This window comes from Tamandua tetradactyla, chromosome 1, assembly GCF_023851605.1.
Source record: "Tamandua tetradactyla isolate mTamTet1 chromosome 1, mTamTet1.pri, whole genome shotgun sequence".
Classification (NCBI taxonomy): Eukaryota; Metazoa; Chordata; class Mammalia; order Pilosa; family Myrmecophagidae; genus Tamandua; species Tamandua tetradactyla.
This window is the reverse complement of record NC_135327.1, coordinates 156,472,494-156,490,921: the sequence shown is the minus strand read 5'-3', so window position 1 is coordinate 156,490,921 and position 18,428 is coordinate 156,472,494. Positions and strand designations below refer to the sequence as shown.

Sequence of the window (18,428 nt, the reverse complement as noted above, 5' to 3'; positions counted from 1 at the left end):
CTGTGTTTTATTTTTCTAACTTCCCCCCTTTTCCCTTCTACTCTATTTAAGTCAGGACTTCTCTATTTTCCTGATGTAAAACATGCTAGCAACATAGTTATGCATCATTTAAATTTTTCTTATATGCACATAATTCTACATATGTAAATATTTACATATGTCTACATATGTACATACATAAACACATGTACAGGGTATTTTTAGTCATTATTTTTAGAAAAAATGGAATGAAAATGTACATACACACACCCACACACATGCTGTTCTGAATCTGGCTTTTATTTTTTTTCCCCATAAAAACATTATGGAAATGACTTAAGTCAACTGATATAACTCTTACTATTCTTTTTAATGGCTACATAATATCCCATGAACATGTGGATATATCATAATTTATTGAGCCATTCTCCTACTGATGGGCCTTCTCTTTGTTTCTAGGCTTTTTTTTTGTGGGTGCGTATGTGGGTACATTGAAAATGCTGAAAGTTTTATTGTACTTATATTTTAACACTCTGATGTTTTCATTTATTTTGAATAAATTCCCAACAGTGGGAGTAAAGAGAGCAGTTAAAGAGCTTATGTATTTTTACATTTTATTATATAATGAGATTGCTTTCCACAAAAGTGGCTTTTACAATCCACATTTCTATGAACAGTATATGAGAGTATACTTTCCTCCACATTATCACCATCAACAGGCATTATACAACTTTTGCTGATTGCTATAAAATTGTTTGCATTACTTTAATTATATTTCCTTGACTGACTGATAGATTTAAACCTGTTTTCATGTTTGCTGGTGACTTGCTTGTCTGTATTATTTATTATTTCTGTGTATTTTTAACCTGGATTGTTTTTTCCCTTTTCACTTATAAGAGTTTTTTGTTTAAGGTATCTTTACAATTGACAGTTTAAAAAAATTATTATGCAGTAAAAAAAAATGTCCATCCTTTTTTTAGTGACTAGGTTTCTGGTCTTGTTTAAGATAGTTTTTCCTACCCTATGTTGTACATGCAAACTTAGATTTTCTTCTACAATTTTAGTCATCTTACAATTTTGTAATTCATCTGAAATTTACTTCTGTATATTGTGTTAGAAGAGGTCCAACTTCAATCATGGAAACCTGTTGTGCCAATATATCTTATTACATAAAATGTCTAGGTAAATTATAACTATCATGTACGAAATTTTTATATATTCTAGGATTAAATTCAGGTTCTCTAAGCTGTTCTACTGATCTGTTTGTCTCCTCAATAACAGACTATCTTCTGTTATCCAGAAGAATCACAATCCTAAGCCTTTTTTGTTAACTTATTCCTAGGTTGAGGTATAGTTTTTACTATTATTTTAAGTGGAATTCCCCTCTTCTTCATTTCTAGTCTTAGGCACTACTTGCTACAGCAGAGGAAAGGTAATGAATGAGTTTTGTATATGTTAAACTCAGCCTTTTACCAAATTCTTCTATTAAGTCTAGTAGTATTTCTTTGGGGGTGGGGAGGTGGTTAATTTTACTAGAGTCTCTTGCTATTTTTATATATATAAATCTTGTCATCAAAGAGTTTTCTCTTCTTTTCCAATGCTTTACAAGTTCTCATTCTCTTGCTACACCTCTACTTATGATAAATAATAATGTTAAGTAGGCTTACCTAGCTAATTTTTAAACTAAAATTGTTTTAGTGTTTGCAGCTTATGATATTTGCTGCTGGTTTCTGTTAAACAGCCTATTGTATTTAAGAAGTTTTCTTCTATCCCTACTTTTCTTAAGGTTTTTATTTTTAATGAGAAATGGCTGCTAGATATTTCAAATCCCCTTTCACCATCTATTGATATATTATTAAGTTCTTATTTTTGTTTTGTTGGGTAATAGATAAGACCAAAACATTGCTTTACATGGAACTACTTCTGCATTCGTGTAATACATTCTACTTAATCTTGGTATATTATTCTTTGGATACATTTCTGGATTCTAGGTATTAGTATCTTATTTAGTTTAAAAATCTATAGTCATTTGTGATATTAGTCTACAATTTGCTTTTTTTTTGTTTGTCTTTATTGTTTGGCTATTAAAATTAATCTAGGTTCATAAAATGACTTTGGGAGCTACTCAACATTTTATAAGAATAAATTCCTTTGAGCAAGCAAATCTTTTAGGGATTTATTCTAAGACAACTATCAATGCCCCCAAAGGTACAAAAATGTTTAGTACAGCATTGTTTGTAATAATTAAAACAACAACAACAACCAAAAAATGCAATAAACCAAAATCTATCAAAAGAAATAAAATAAATTTAGGAAATTAATAAAATGGAACACTATACAGCTTTATATATATATGGGTATATAGAGACATATATAGCTATATGTATAAGCTTATGTTTCCCCTCAATTACTAGTCATCTTCTTTCTAGTCTCACTCTATCCCCTGTAACTGTATGACTACATATTACATAACGAATAATGCCAAACAAGCTTTGACAAAATTAGCCACTTAGGACTTTCTCTTATGTTCTACCTACCAGTTCCTTCTTCAAATTGCTTTATTTAAATTGTGCTTCATGCGAGAACGATATGAATTCATACAATCACCATTCAGTTGTTAATAACTGTAAACCAAAAAAACCTACAATGCTAATAATCTTTTGTGGCTTTTCTTAGCTTAGCAATTCTACTTGCATTTTGGAAAGAAAAGATTTAATAACTACTAAATGCTAAGTTACTCATATGAAGAACTGTAGAATTCCAGAGTAACCAAATTATCATATAAACCTTACTAATAATATATAGTCTAGATTTTGGTTTAATAAAGGATTGCTTTTTTTTCCTATAAAAAATAAGAAAGTAATTTAAAGCAGTTGTTTTCTAAAATCTCAAATGAATTGCATCTACCTCTAAAAGGGCCTTCTGCTAATGGCATTATTGCATTCAAAAGATAAATAAATTTCAACTACTTTGCATAAGTGGCTATGATTAAAATGAACAATTTTTTATCTCTGAACATACCACTTTACAAATCTTGTAAGATACATAAACTATTATAAATTAAACAAAGAATATCTGGATCCTATATTTACATGAAACATACCTGATCTTCATAACCTTCAATTTTTACTGGAGTAAACTGGTCCAAGTTATACTGTGCAAATGCACTAAAGAAAAAAAAGTTAATTACTTGAGATGAAATATTTAATGCTTTTTCTAAAACGACAACTTTTTTTTGTATGGGCAGGCACTGGGAATTGAACCCAGGTCTCCAGCATGGCAGGCGAAAGCTCTGTCAGTGAGCCACTGTGGCCCACCCCTAAAATGACACTTTAACCTGTCAATAAAATTTTAACCAGATGATTCACCTGTGTGCTGGTTTGCAACTGTTATGTACCCCAGAAAAGCCATGTTCCTTTACTCTGAATCCAATTTTGTGGGGGCAGACTGATTTTTTGGGTGGGATCTTTTGATTAGGTTGTTTCCTTGGAGATGTGAACCACTCAACTGTATGACTGACCTTCTGATTACATTATTTTCATGGAGTTGTGAGCCAGTTCATTCACGATGGGTCTTAATTAGTTTACTGGAGTCCTTAAAAGAGCCCATAGAGAGAGAAAAGAGCTCATGGAATCTTTTGATTAGACTGTTTCCATGGAGATATGACCCACTCAGTTAGTTGTGGGTGTGACTTTTTGATTAGTTTATTTCCACAGAGGTGTGGGCCTGCCCATTCAAGCTGGGTCTTAATTAGCTTTCTGGAGTCCTTTAAAGAACCCACGGCTGAGTCAACACACAGAGCAGAGAGATGAAACCAGTTGACAGATGTTTGGAGATGCTAAGCTAAAAGATAAAACCTAGAGTTTCCTAGTAAAAGCTAAGTGAGGACCCATAGATACTTAGAGAGAAAGTCACTGGAATCAGAGCTGATGCTCAGATTAGAGTATCAGCTAGAAGCTCAGAAGAGACTAGAAGCTCAGAGAGAAGGACAGCAGACCTCGACATGTCCTTCCTTCCATCTCACAGAGAAACTCTGGATGACACTGGACTTTTCTTCAGAGTGAGGGTAACTTTCACTGGATGCCTTAGTTTGGACATCTTCACAGCCTTAGAACTGTATATTTGTAACCTAATAAATGCCCTTTATAAAAGCCAATCCATTTCTGGCATATTGTATTCTGGCAGCTTTAGCAAACTGTAGCAACCTGCCAAGAAAAATTTGCAGCATTGTACACAGTAAGATAAATAAAATTATAATACTCCATTACTGACCATATACTAGTTATCTTATAAAGATACGACTATCTTTAAAACTGATTAATGATATATAATTTTCAATGATTCTCAAAGTAAAATTAAATCTGTAAATATAGCTGGCCTTTTTATTCAAGACCATGAAAGGGTTAGCTACTTCTATAAAGGTTCCATGCACTAGGGTAACTTTCCAGAAACCTACTACCTCCAGATGGGTCCCTGGACGAGATAAGTCCTGAAATTTAGAGAGCATTGGCTGGTTCCATCGCCATACCCCATGCTGTTGAAAGCCCCTTCCAACATGGGGGTTTGGGATGGCCATGCCCCAGATACCCCAGGGGGGTGAGAGAGAGGTATCAGGGATACCTCAGCAGGTGGAGTGTGCAGGGAGGGTGGGGTTTGGCAGATGGATATGATTGCTGAATCACTGGCCTGGTGCTTCATTTGGTTTCTGGTATCTTGGATTGGCTGGAATTAGAGCCCTAGAATTGAGGAACTGTGGCCCATGCTGGGCTCTGGGATCTGTTCAGCAACTAACCATTGTGTTGTACTTAGAAGTTTATTGCTTTTATATATATTTATATATACATATTCTTAATTCGTTAAAATGTTTAGAGGCATAAAACAGCAGATATCAACAGGAAGAAGAGAGAGTCAGCAAATTAGAAGACAGGACAATTGAAACCATACAGCCATAAGAGCACACAGTGAAAATAACAGAAAAATTATGCAGTGTCTCAGGGATTTGAGTGATACCAGAAGTATACACATATGCATTATGGGTGTCCCAGAAGGAGAGGAGATGGGAAAAGGGGCATTAAGGGAATATCTGAGGAAACAATGGCCCAAAACTTCCCTACTCTTCTGAAAGACATAAACATACATGTCCAAGAAGCACAACATACTCCAAACAGAATAAATCCTAATAGATCTACTCCTAGACACAGACTAATCAGAATATCAAATGACAAAGATAAAGAAAATTCTGAAAGCAGCAAGAGAAAAGGTGTTCACTGCAGAAGGGATCCTCAATAAGACTAAGTGAAGATTTTTCATCAGAAATCATGGAGGCAAGAAGGAGCTGGTGTGATGTATTTAAGGTGCTGAAAGAGAAAAAAGTACTAGTCAAAAATTCTTTATTAGGCAAAACTGTTCTTCAAAAATGAGTGAGAGATAGGAGCCAATATGGTGGCCTAGTGAGGTGTGAGATTTAGTCCGTCCTCCAAAGGAGCTATAAATAGCCAAAAACAGAACAACTGCTGGAGCCACGTCAGTGACCAGACACATAGCATACGCCAATGTGGACAAGTTGGACCGGCTGAAATCACCCAGGACCATGAGTTCCCCAAGCTGCGCTGGCCAGCACCCCTCCCCCAGAGGCTGCATCTCAGAGGGGACAGGAAAGAGACTTTACTAGCAGCAGGGGCTGAGGCAACCAAGCCCAAATTGTGGAAGTAATTAACAAATTCTAACTACTAAAAATAGGCCCCCAGCTCTGCTGAAACTCAAGAGCTGAGGTTGCTGTTTTTTGCCACAGCACACAGTGGCAGGGCTGATGGAAAAAGTAAAAAACAAAAACAAAAACAGAAGATTTTGTATTGGACAACACAAAATACTTGAAAGGGTCTAGGCCGTGAAGGAAAGGAGGGGGCACATAGGGCTTGGAGATACACAAAGCAACATACCAACTTAAGCTCTTGACTGGCAAACTTGAGGAACGGGGGTCCTGCTCTGAAAAGGATTTTTTTCTCTTTTCTTTTTCTGTGGCTGTTTCTATGGCTTGACTGCTCTTTGGATTCAGCTGCAGGGCTCTTAAGCTCCAACTGCTCCAGGCATGAGCAGAATTCAGCTTGTCTGAGAGTTTGTCTAGAGGCTGTGCCTTTTCCAGGAGAGGGGTGGGGCCAAGCTCAGGTGGAATCCCTTCCTCAAGGAATTCAGATCCCAGGGTCTGGAAAACTGAAGCCATTAAAGCCAGCCTACAACTTCTACTCTGTCTCAACCATACCCCCAGCAGGGAGAGTCTGGTGAAGTTAAAGGTATCACATCACCTTATGCTGGGGGGATCCGCAGGCAGACAAGTGCCACATATTGTGCAAGCTAGGGAAAACAGAGTCCAGAGGCTTCATAGCAAAGTCTTTGCTGGGTCTCACCCTCAGGGAAAACTCCTTCCTCCTGAGAGGCCAGTTTGGTCTGGGAAAATCTGGCTGGGGTCTATAATACCTAAGTATACCCTCCAAAGGGGAAAAAACGGGCACCACACAGGAAGGGTAAGAAACAAGAAAACAAAAACTGAAAAATTCTGATCTGTTAAACAAAACCTAAGCTAGAGGTCTAGAATAAGCTGAACTGAATGTCAAAGAACAGATACAAAACAAATCCATCCAGCAAGAAAATCTTAGATAAAAAATGTGAAAACAATCTCCAGAATAAACTAACTAAGGAAATTAAATGCCTAGATGCCAGCAAAAAATAACAAATCATACTAGGGAAACCGAGGATATGGAAAAAACTAACAATTCAAAGGAGATACAGGAGCTGAAACAATTCAGTACGTTCAAACAGACATGGGAAACTTCATAAAAATTAAAATCAATGATTTGAGGGAGGATATAAAGAAGGCAAGGAATAAACAAAAAGAAGAAATTAAAAGTCTGAAAAAACAAATCACAAAACTCATGGGAAGGAAGGCACAGTAGAAGAGAGGAAAAAAAAAAAAAACAATCGAAACCTAAAATGTTAGATTTCAAGAGGCAGAAGATAGGATTAGTGACAGGAGGATAGGACATGTGAAATCAGACAAGCAAAAGAAAATATAGGGAAAAGAATGGAAAAATATGAGCAGGGACTCAAGGAATTGAATGACAAAATGAAGTGCACAAATATATGTGTTGTGGGTATCCCAGAAGGAGAAGAGAAGGGAAAGGGAGAAGAAAAACTAGCAGACGAAATTGTCACTGAAAATTTCCCAACTCTTAGGAAAGACTTAAAATTACAGATCATAGAAGTGCAGCATACCCTAAAGAGAATATATCCAAATATATGTACTCAAGGACACTTACTAATCAGAATGTCTGATGTCAGAGAGAGAGAATCTTGAAAGCAGCAAGAGCAAAGCAATCCATCACATACAAGGGAAGCCCAATAAGACTATGCAAGGATTTCTCAGCAGAAACCATGGAGGCAAGAAGAAAGTAGTATGATATATTTAAGATACTAAAAGAGAAATACTGTTAACCAAGAATTCTGTATCCAGCAAAACTGTCCTTCAAAATGAGGGGGGAAATTAAAACATTTTCAGTCAAAAAGTCACTGAGAGAATTTGTGACTAAAAGACAGACTCTGCAAGAAATACTAAAGGGAGCTCTAGAGACAGAGAGGAAAAGACAGAAGAGAGAGGTGTGGAGAAGTGTGTAGAAATGAAGACTATCAGTAAAGGTAAAAAGAAGAGAAAAATTAGATATCACATATAAAATCCAAAAGGCAAAATGGTAAAAGAAATTACTGCCCTTACAGTGATAACACTAAATGTTAATGGATTAAACTCTCCAATCAAAAGGCCTAGACTGGCAGAATGGATTAAAAGACAGGACCCTTCTCTATGTTATCTATAGGAGATGCATCTTAGACACATGGATAAACACAGGTTGAAAGTGAAAGGTTGGGAAAAGTTATTTTACGCAAACGACAATCAGAAAACAGCAGAAGTAGCTATACTAATATCTAACAAATCAGATGTCAAATAAAACAATTAAAAGAGACAAAGAAGGAAACCATGTATTACTAAAAGGAACAATTCAACAAGAAGACATAATCATAAATATTTATGCACTAAGCCAGAGTGCTCCAAAATACATAAGGCAAACACTGAAAAGAGAAATAGACACATCTACCATAACAGTTGGAGACTTCAATTCCTCACTCTCATCAATGGACAAACATGTAGACAGAGGATCAATAAAGAAACAGAGTATCTGAATAATACAATCAATGAGCTAGACTTAACAGACATTTGTAGAACATTACACCTCACAACAGGAGGATGTACCTTTTCCTCAAGTGCTCATGGATCATTCTCAACGATAGACCATATGCTGGGTCACAAAGCAAGTCTCAATAAATTTTAAAAGACTGAAATAATACAAAACACTTTCTCAGATCATAAAGGAATGAAGTTGGAAATCAATAATAGGCGGAGGGCCAAAAATTCACAGATATATGGAGGCTGAACAACACACTCAAACAACCAGTGGGTCAAGGAAGGAATTACAAGAGAAATCAGTAAATAGCTTGAGGCAAATGAAAATGAAAACACAACATATGAAAATGTATGGGATGCAGCAAAGGCAGTGCTAGAGGGAAATTTATTGCCCTAAATGCCTATATCAAAAAAGAAGAGCAAAATGGAGGAATTAACTGTTTTCTTGGGAGAACTAGAGAAAGAACAGCAAACTAACTCCAAAGCAAGCAAAAGGAAAGAAATAATGAAGATTAGAGCAGAAATTAATGAAATTGAGAACATGAAAACAATTGAGTAAAACCAACAAATCCAGAAGTTGGTTCTATGAGAAAATCAATAAGATTGATAGACCCTTAGCAAGGTTGACAAAAAGGAGAAGAGAGAGGATGCAAATAAATAAAATAAAAAATGGAAGAGGAGACATAACCACAGAAATAAAGGAAGTAATGAGAGGCTACTATAAACAACTTCATGCTAATAAACTAGACAATGTAGATGAAGTGGACAACTTCCTAGAAAGACATGAACAACCAACACTGACCCAAGAAGAAATAGACAACCTCAATAAACCAATCACAAATGAAGAAACTGAATTAAGTTTCTTTAAGAAGCTCCCAAAAAAGAAAAGTCCAGGACCAGTGGCTTTACATGTGAATTCTACCAAACAATCAAGAAAGAATTAGTACCAATCCTGCTCAAACTCTTCAAAAAAATTGAAGAGGAGGGAAGGCTACCTAACTCATTCTATGAAGCCAACATTACCCTCATAGAAGAGCCAGACAAAGATACTACAAGAAAAGAAAATTACAGACCAATCTCTAATGAATACAGATGTAAAAATCCTCAACAAAATTCTTGCAAATCAAATCCAGCATGACATTAAAAGAATTATACACCATGACCAAGCAGGATTCATCCCAGGTATGCAAGGATGGTTCAACATAAGAAAATCAATTAATGCAATACACCATATCAACAAATCAAAGCACAAAAACCACATGATCATCTCAATTGATGTAGAAAAGGCATTTGACAAAATTCAACATTCTTTCTTGTTGAAAACACTTCAGAGGACAGAAACAGAAGGGAATTTCCTCAACATGATAAAGGGAATATAGGAAAAACCCACAGCTAATATCATCCTCAATGGGGAAAATCTGAAAACTTTTCCCTTGAGATCAGGAACAAGACAAGGATATCTTCTATCACCACTGTTGTTCAACATTGTATTGGAAGTTCTAGACAGAGCAATTAGACAAGAAAAAGAAATACAAGGCATCAAATTTGGAAAGGAAGAAATAAAACTCCCACTGTTTGTAGATGATATGATACTATATGTCAAAACCCCCGAAAATCCACAGTAAAGCTATTAGAGCTAATAAATGAGTACAGCAAACTGGCAGGTTACAAGATTAACTCAAAAATTTGTAGTATGTCTATACACTAGTAATGAATAATCTGGGGGGGGGGGAATCAAGAAAAAAATTCCATTTACAATTGCAACTAAAATAATAAAATATTTAAGAATAAATTTAACTAAGCATACAAAAGACCTATACAAAGAAAACTTCAATAAACTGCTAAAAGAAATGAAAGGAGACCTAAATAAATGGAAGGGCATACTGTATTCATGGATTGGAAGACTAAATATAGTTAAGATGTCAATTCTACTGTTCTAGTTCGCTAGCTGCTGGAATGCAATATATTAGAAATGGAATGGCTTTTCAAAAGGGGAATTTAATGAGTTGCTAGTTTACAGTTCTAAGGCCGAGAAAATGTCCCAATTAAAACAAGTCTATAGAAATGTCCAATCAAAGGCATCCGGGGAAAGATACCTTGGTTCAAGAAGGCCGATGAAGTTCAGGGTTTCTCTCTCATCTGGAAAGGCACATGGCGAACGCAGTCAGGGCTCCTCTCTCAGCTGGACAGGCACATGGCGAATACGGTATCATCTGCTAGCTTTGTCTCCTGGCTTCCTGTTTCATGAAGCTCCCCGGGAGGCGTTTTCCTTCTTCATCTCCAAAGGTCGCTGGCTGGTGGACTCTCTGCTTCGTGGTGCTGCAGCATTCTCTGCTCTCTCTGAGTCTCTCATTCTCCAAAATGTTTCCTCTTTTATAGGACTTCAGAAACTAATCAAGACCCACTCAGATGGGTGGAGACATATCATCCCCTAATCCAGTTTAACAACCGTTCTTAACTAAATCTCATCAACCAGGGAGATGATCCCATCACAGTCCCAAATACACAGCATTGAATAGAGACTATTCTACCTTTAAGAAATGGGATTTATATTAAAACATGACTTTTCTTAGGGGGCATACTTCCTTTTAAACCAGCACATTCCACCCTCTGGCCCCTAAAAAAGACATGTTTTTCCCATATACAAAATACATTAATTTCATAACAATATCAGATATCCTTAAACCTTTCAGTAGCAATACAAATGAAGTACAAAATTAAAGACAGTATAAAATCTCATCAAGTCAGTTACAGGCATGGTCCGTCCTAAGGCAAAATTCTCTCCATTTGCTCTGGACCTTTGAAAACTCATAACAAATTATTTGCTGCCAACATACAAAGGAGGAACATTCATAGGATATATATATACATTTCCATAGGGAGGAAGGAACACAGGGGTCACCGGACCCATACAGTTTCGAAAACCTGCAGGGCAAAGTCCATTAGATTTCAAAGTCTGAGACTCATTTATCCTCAGGGCTTTAGAAAGTGGCAGTCCCACCCTTTCCAAATGCCTACGCCTGCCTCTCTCTGAATGCAACCTTGGGGGATATTGGGGAGACCACCTTTCTCTCGGCTCCACCCTCTCCAAGCATTGGAGCCGCACCCGGGCTCTCTGCCATCTCCGGGGCACACACTCAACCCCTCCATGTGGTGGCAGCCAGGCTCTCCCCCAACCCCAAGAAACGTGCTTCGCCCTCTCCAAGGCCTGAGGCGGCATGACTCTTCCACTGCAGCAAGGTGGAAGGCCCATTCTCTGCCTTTGGGGCAAACTCACCCTCTCCACGGGCTTGGGTGGGTCCACTCTCCTGGCCCGAGGCTTCCTGACTTCAGACCTCAGCCTCCACGGTTTTGCCTCTGCAGTTATTTTTCCTCCAATGCGTCCCTTCTCTGAACCTCCCAGTCCAGACTGGCAGCGGCTCTGTTTATACAGGTCCCACAGCACTCTCGTTGGCTTTCTATGTAGTAGCCTTGGATCATGCCCATCAGACATAAGGAGTTTCCACAAATCTTTCCTGGATAACTCCATGTCCAATCCTGGCTTTCTCTGAAATGTCTGACTGGTTTCACATTTGGTTAAATCCTCACACAGGGTTCTATTCTCTGGGATCTCCTCTCCTGGAAGCCCAGAATTTTCTAGGACATCAATTTCTGGTTTCTTTGTACCCAAGAGTTCACTTTTCAGCTTATCTCTTTCCTGTCGCATTTCACTTGGTTCAAGGAGAAACCAGACTGCACTTTCGACATTTAATTTGGAGATCTCTTCTGCTAAATATCCAAGTTCATGGCTTTTAAAATCTACCTTCCAGCCAAAGCCACTAGTCAATTTTGCCAGATTATCTGCCATTTTAAAACAAGGATCGCCTTCCTTCCAGTTTTCAATAACACATGCCTCATTTCTTTCTAAGGCCTCATCAGAGGTATCTTTAGATTCCACATTTCTACCAACAGTCTCTCCAAAGCATTCTAGGCCTTTTCTATCAAGCTTTTCACAACTCTTCCAGAATCTTCCCCATATCCATTTAAAAAGCCGTTTCAACATGTTTGGTATTTGCAAACTGCAGCAGCAGCACCCCACTCTCCGGTACCAAAATCTGTTCTAGTTCGCTAGCTGCTGGAATGCAATATATTAGAAATGGAATGGCTTTTCAAAAGGGGAATTTAATGAGTTGCTAGTTTACAGTTCTAAGGCCGAGAAAATGTCCCAATTAAAACAAGTCTATAGAAATGTCCAATCAAAGGCATCCGGGGAAAGATACCTTGGTTCAAGAAGGCCGATGAAGTTCAGGGTTTCTCTCTCATCTGGAAAGGCACATGGCGAACGCAGTCAGGGCTCCTCTCTCAGCTGGACAGGCACATGGCGAATACGGTATCATCTGCTAGCTTTGTCTCCTGGCTTCCTGTTTCATGAAGCTCCCCGGGAGGCGTTTTCCTTCTTTATCTCCAAAGGTCGCTGGCTGGTGGACTCTCTGCTTCGTGGTGCTGCAGCATTCTCTGCTCTCTCTGAGTCTCTCATTCTCCAAAATGTTTCCTCTTTTATAGGACTTCAGAAACTAATCAAGACCCACTCAGATGGGTGGAGACATATCATCCCCTAATCCAGTTTAACAACCGTTCTTAACTAAATCTCATCAACCAGGGAGATGATCCCATCACAGTCCCAAATACACAGCATTGAATAGAGACTATTCTACCTTTAAGAAATGGGATTTATATTAAAACATGACTTTTCTTAGGGGGCATACTTCCTTTTAAACCAGCACATCTACCTATATTGATTTATAGAGTCAAGGCAATACCAATTAAAATCCCAAAAACTTACTCTTCAGAAATAGAGAAACCAATAACCAAATTTATCTGGAAGGGCAGAGTGCATCAAATAGCTAAAAATATCCTGAGAAAGAAAAATGAAGTCAGAAGTCTCACACTACCTCACTGCAATGCATATTACGAAGCTACAATGGTCAAAACAGCATCGTACTGTCATAAAGACTGATATACTAACCAACGGAATTGAATAGAGTGTTCAGATATAGACCCTCTCATCTACGGACAATTGATCTTTGATAAGGCAGTCGAGTCAATTCATCTGGGACAGAAGAATCTCTTCAATAAATGGTGCCTAGAGAACTGAATATCCATATGCAAAAGAATGAAAGAGGATACGTAGCTCACATCCTATACAAAAATTAACTCAAAATGGTTCAAAGACCTAAACATTAGATCTAAGACCATAAAACTTTTAGAAGAAAATGTAGGGAAATATCTTATAAATCTTGTAATAGAAGGTGGTTTCCTAGATTGAACACCCAAAGCACAAGCATTGAATAAATAAATAAATAAGTGGGAATTCATCAAAATTAAACAGTTTTGTGCATCAAAGAACTTTGTCAAGAAAGTAAAAAGACAGCCTACACAATGGGAGATAATATTTGGAAGCAATATATCAGATAAAGGTCTAGTATACAGAATATATAATGAGATTGTTCAACTCAACAACAAAAAAGACAAACAACCCTATTACAAAATGGGCAAAAGATATGAACAGACACCTCTCAGAAGAGGAAATATAAATGGTCAAAAGGCACATGAAAAGATGCTCAACTTTCCTGGCTATTAGGGAAATGCAAATCAAAACCACAATGAGATATCATCTCTTACCCAGTAGAATGGCCATTATCAATAAAACAGAAAATGACAAGTGCTGGAGAGAATATGGAGAAAGAGGCACACTTATCCACTGTTGGTGGGAATGTAAAATGGTACAACTGCTGTGGAAGGCAGTTTGGTGATTTCTCAGGAAGCTAAGTACAGAATTGCCATATGATCCGGCAATATCACTGCCAGGTATCTATTCAGAGGACATGAGGGCAAAGACAAAAATTGCACACCAATGTTGATAGCAGCATTGTTTACAACTGCGAAGAGATGGAAACAACCCAAATGTCCATCAACAGAAGAGTGGCTAAACAAGCTGTGGTATATACATATGATGGAATATTTGCAGCTTAAGACGGAATAAAGTTATGACGTATGTAACAACATGGTTGGACCTTGAGGACATTATGCTGAGTGAGATTAGCTAGAAACAAAAGGATAAATACTGTATGGTCTCACTGATATGAACTAACATTAGTGAATGAACTTGGAGAATTTCAGCTAAGAACAGAGACCAACAGAGAGAGAAATAGGGTAGATATTTGGTAATTGGAGCTGAAGGGATACAGATTGTGCAACAGGACTGAAAGTAAAAATTCAGTAATGGATAGCAAAATACTACCTAACTGTAATACAATAATGTTAGTACATGGAGTGAAGCTGAATGTGAGAATGATAGAGGGAGGAGGGCTGGGAGCACAAATGAAATCAGAAGGAAAGATAGACAATAAAGACTGAGATGGTATAATCTAGGAATGCTTAGAGTGTACAATTATAGTGACTAAATGTACAAATTAAAAAATGTTTTTTGCATGTGGAAGAACAAAGGGATGTCAATATTGCAGGGTGTTGAAAATAGATGGTAATTCTTTTAAAACTTTAACTTATGTGTGAGACTAAAGCAAAAAATGTTTATTTGGTACAAAATTTCTATTTTGACTAGTGCATTTCTTAATATAACTTATGTGGACAGTTTAACTGAATATCATAAAGTACATGGAATCTTGAGTAGGGCATAACATTTGGAAGGTTTGTCCAGAGTGATGCCCTGATAAATCCCAGAATGATTTGAATAGTGAATCAAAAAGTATTTCCAAAGTCCTCTTGGGGGAATGGCGAGAAACGGGGAAAATTCAACTTCCTCATGTGGAGAATTTCTGATATTCTCACAAGCAGTGGGGACAACCAAAGCAATAGGCCAAGCCATCAGTCTTGGGGTTTGTTCATATGAAACTTATTCCTCCAAAGGATAGGCTAAGCCTACTTAAAATTAGGTCTAAGAGTCACCCCCAGAGAACCTCTTTTGTTGCTCTGATGTGGCCTCTCTCTGTCAGCGAACACGACAAGCAAACTCACTGCCTTCCTCCTTTCTACATGGGACATGACTCCCAGGGGTGTAAACCTTCCTGGCAACATTGGTCAGAAATCCTAGAATGAGCTGGGACTCAGCCTTAAGGGATTGAGAAAACCTTTTCGAACAAAAGGAGGAAGAAGAATGAGACAAAATAAACTGTCAATGGCTGAGAGATTTCAAACAGAGTTAAGAGGTTATCCTTGTGGCATATTTCTCAGGGAATGGAGCCTAGCCATGCTTAAAATTTTTTAATCCTTCTCTCCCTCTCTACATTCACTCTCTGCCCTCCGTACCTGTAACCCCCCTCTCTGTTCCCCCCTTCCCCCTCTTGTTATAGACCGCCCATTTCCGTAGCTCACCACTAAACCGGAAGCCTTCCTGTTATTCTCTTTACTCCTCTATACCTAACCTAAGCCCTCAGCCTAGCAACTGCCTCCTGCCTTGTGTGATTGGCTGTCCCTTCCTGACGTGTGCGCCCAAGACTCCACCCCTCCCCGAGAGTACTTAAGCCCCACACTTACCCTGCTCTGGGTCGTCCGAGCCCCGGGGTCTTTGGACCCCAGACGTCTCACTCCTCGGGTTCCCGGGTGGCCCATCCCGGAGTGTAACAATAAAAGCCTAAAACCCGAATCTGGCCTCAGTGAAGACTTCTCGCGACCGCCGGCTGGGGAAAGCGCCGGCTCCAGCTTACCCAGGTTAATTCCCGCGAGCTCGCCCCAAACCCACCCAGTGTACCGGTCGCGTGGCCCGGCTGAAGCTATCAGCGGCAATTGGCGCCCGAACAGGGACCCTCTACACTTCCGTCGCTGACTGGACACTGGAGATCCTAGGACCTCTCTTCTGAACCAAGGTAAGCCTACTAGACTCTCCTGCTAAATAAACGCAGTCCTAGGTTCTACAAGCAGTGAGTAGTCCCCTCTAAATTCTAGTATGGGTCAATCTCTCTCTAAAAGCCAGGTCCCCCAGGTGCGCGCCCTAGCCGCACTCTTGGATCCAAGTCTGTAAATGCGGCCGCTGGGGAAGCCTCTCCCTCGAATTACTCGAGAGGCACCCGCCCTTGCGGGACCATGGCGAACATACTAATGGCGGACAAACAAATTCCACCCTTCCGCCTTCTTCTCCACTACCCAAACCGGAAGACAGCCACAACCTTTACCCCGCCCTCCCTAAGAGCGCAGAGGCAAAACATCCTAAGCCCTCCCCTGCCCCTTCAGCCCCTCCCTCCGCTACCCCCCCTTCTTCCTTTAGCTGCACTAACCCTTTTGTCCCGGAGGCGCAGCTGCCATCTTATGTTCTCCCACCGCCATCTTACGCAGGGCCGTGCCCAGGGCAACTGCCATCTTGTCCACCCCGGCTGCCCTGCTACAATCCCACTAACAATAACCCCTCCCCGGGACCTGGACAGCTCTAGCCCTCGGTCCGACCGCTGCCGCCGACACAGGCAGTGCTCTTCCCCATTAATCTCACCCCATCCCCGCAACGCCCATTCCCGTGGGTTCCCCACAGTGAGGAAGAAATAAAGCGGCTACACAAAGCAGTCAAACAGGATGGGCTTACCGGTCCCTACGCTACCCAGCAACAGTTGCTCCAAAGGATTGGAGCCTCTTCGAAAGAATCCTACTTGCCATAATTTTCCTGTGCATCCTTGCGTGTTTTAACCTGCTCATTTTCTTCCTCTAGGTGCTAACCTGCTTATTATTTTCAGTAAAAATGTTCTCCCTAGCACGCCCCTCCGAAATTCCCACCTGGCGACTCCTCCCTGTAACACGTCTAATTTTCTCCACAGCCACTTCTGCAAAACCTCCTGAAAGCGAAGTGTGGGCCGCAGTCCAATATCCCCCAGGATTACTGTTTCTCACCCCCGATTCCCCCACATTCCCACAACTTTTTGTTAATAATTGTTTGCTGGACCTCCCGTGCGATCCCAATGTCCTCCCCGCTAGCGCGCCTCTCAACCTATCATCATTCCCTGACTTCTCCCCCCCTCCTGAAGCCCTAGCGATTAACCTTACCTTTTTGCAGACTTCGTCAATGCAAGCCCTCCCCGAAGTCTCCCAGCCAAACAACAAACTACTCAACCTCACGTTCACTAATCTTTCAGGAGAAGCAGAAAATGGGCTCCCGTGTTCTCCTCAATGGCCCAATTATATCCACCTTATCTACTCCCGAACCATAAGCGCCGGAGTACTCAATAAAAACTCCCATAACGCCCCCAATGAAGCCCTCCTTTTCACAGGACCTTGGCCAGCTAGAGGAACTGCACCCGGATATAACCTAACTCGCCCGCACCTGCCGGTGCGGCCCCCAGTTCCCCTCTGCTCGCCTGGCAGCTTTACACCCTCGACTTCCTTTACAGAAATCCCGTGGCTTCCGTGTCATTCTCCCCCTCGAACTTTCAACTCTTCCAAATATAACTTCTTCGTTCCCTATAACCCCCCCTTTCTTTATGGTACCAGCGGCTTCACGCATCTCTCTCTCTCTGTGGAAACCTCAGTTGCCTAGACCTACGTCCCCTCCTCGGAACAACCCAATCCCAATGGCGCCTGGTCACCTACCACAACACCCAGCAGCCCATTACTCAGGGTAATAAAGTTATCGGTACGAGCTCTTACGCGTTTAATATTCTAGGCACCGAAAACCTCACCTCCACGGTCTTCTTAAGCCCTCCGTTCTACTTCCTTTCCTGCTCAAACTATAGTCACCCTGACACATGTCACCTACTTAACTACCTCTTTCTCAGTAGTTTTCATAGTACTTCAACCTAGACTCCTGTGGATCCCGCTCAACGCGACCAGGTGGGTCGCTCCTGCACTACCCATGGACAGCTCCGTCACTCAGCTCAGCTCACGCGCGAAGCGAGACTTCGGCATCACCGCCGCCATCTCTGCAGCCATCATCGCCTCCGTTGCAGCTTCGGTCATGGCAGCCGTCGCGCTCACCCAGACCTCCACCTTCGCTTCTGTCATAAATAACCTTACCAGTTCCACCGCCTCGGCCCTGTCCTTACAGGCAGGACTCAATTCCCTAACCCACCAAGCCCTGTCTCTGTGTCACCCCTGTACTTGTCAACACCTCTCGTCCTCGCCTCACCCTGCGCGATTGGATGTTTTCTGCTTATAATAACTCATTCTAAAACTATACTCATAGCCTTCACACTCAAATCCTAGCTATAAAAAATTTATCTGTACCTGAACTCTCTAGCTCTCT

The 18,428-nt window shown here is 40.2% G+C and overlaps 1 protein-coding gene across 1 annotated transcript in view; it reads right to left on the bottom strand.

The window, feature by feature from the left end:
• The window catches only part of CAPZA2 (capping actin protein of muscle Z-line subunit alpha 2), a 95,471-nt gene that overhangs the window by 12,101 nt on the left and 64,942 nt on the right, over positions 1–18,428 (bottom strand). Inside the window, exon 4 of the mRNA XM_077115132.1 lies at positions 3,083–3,146. Coding sequence (XP_076971247.1) covers positions 3,083–3,146 — 64 coding nt within the window. The remainder of the gene's footprint in view (positions 1–3,082; positions 3,147–18,428) is intronic.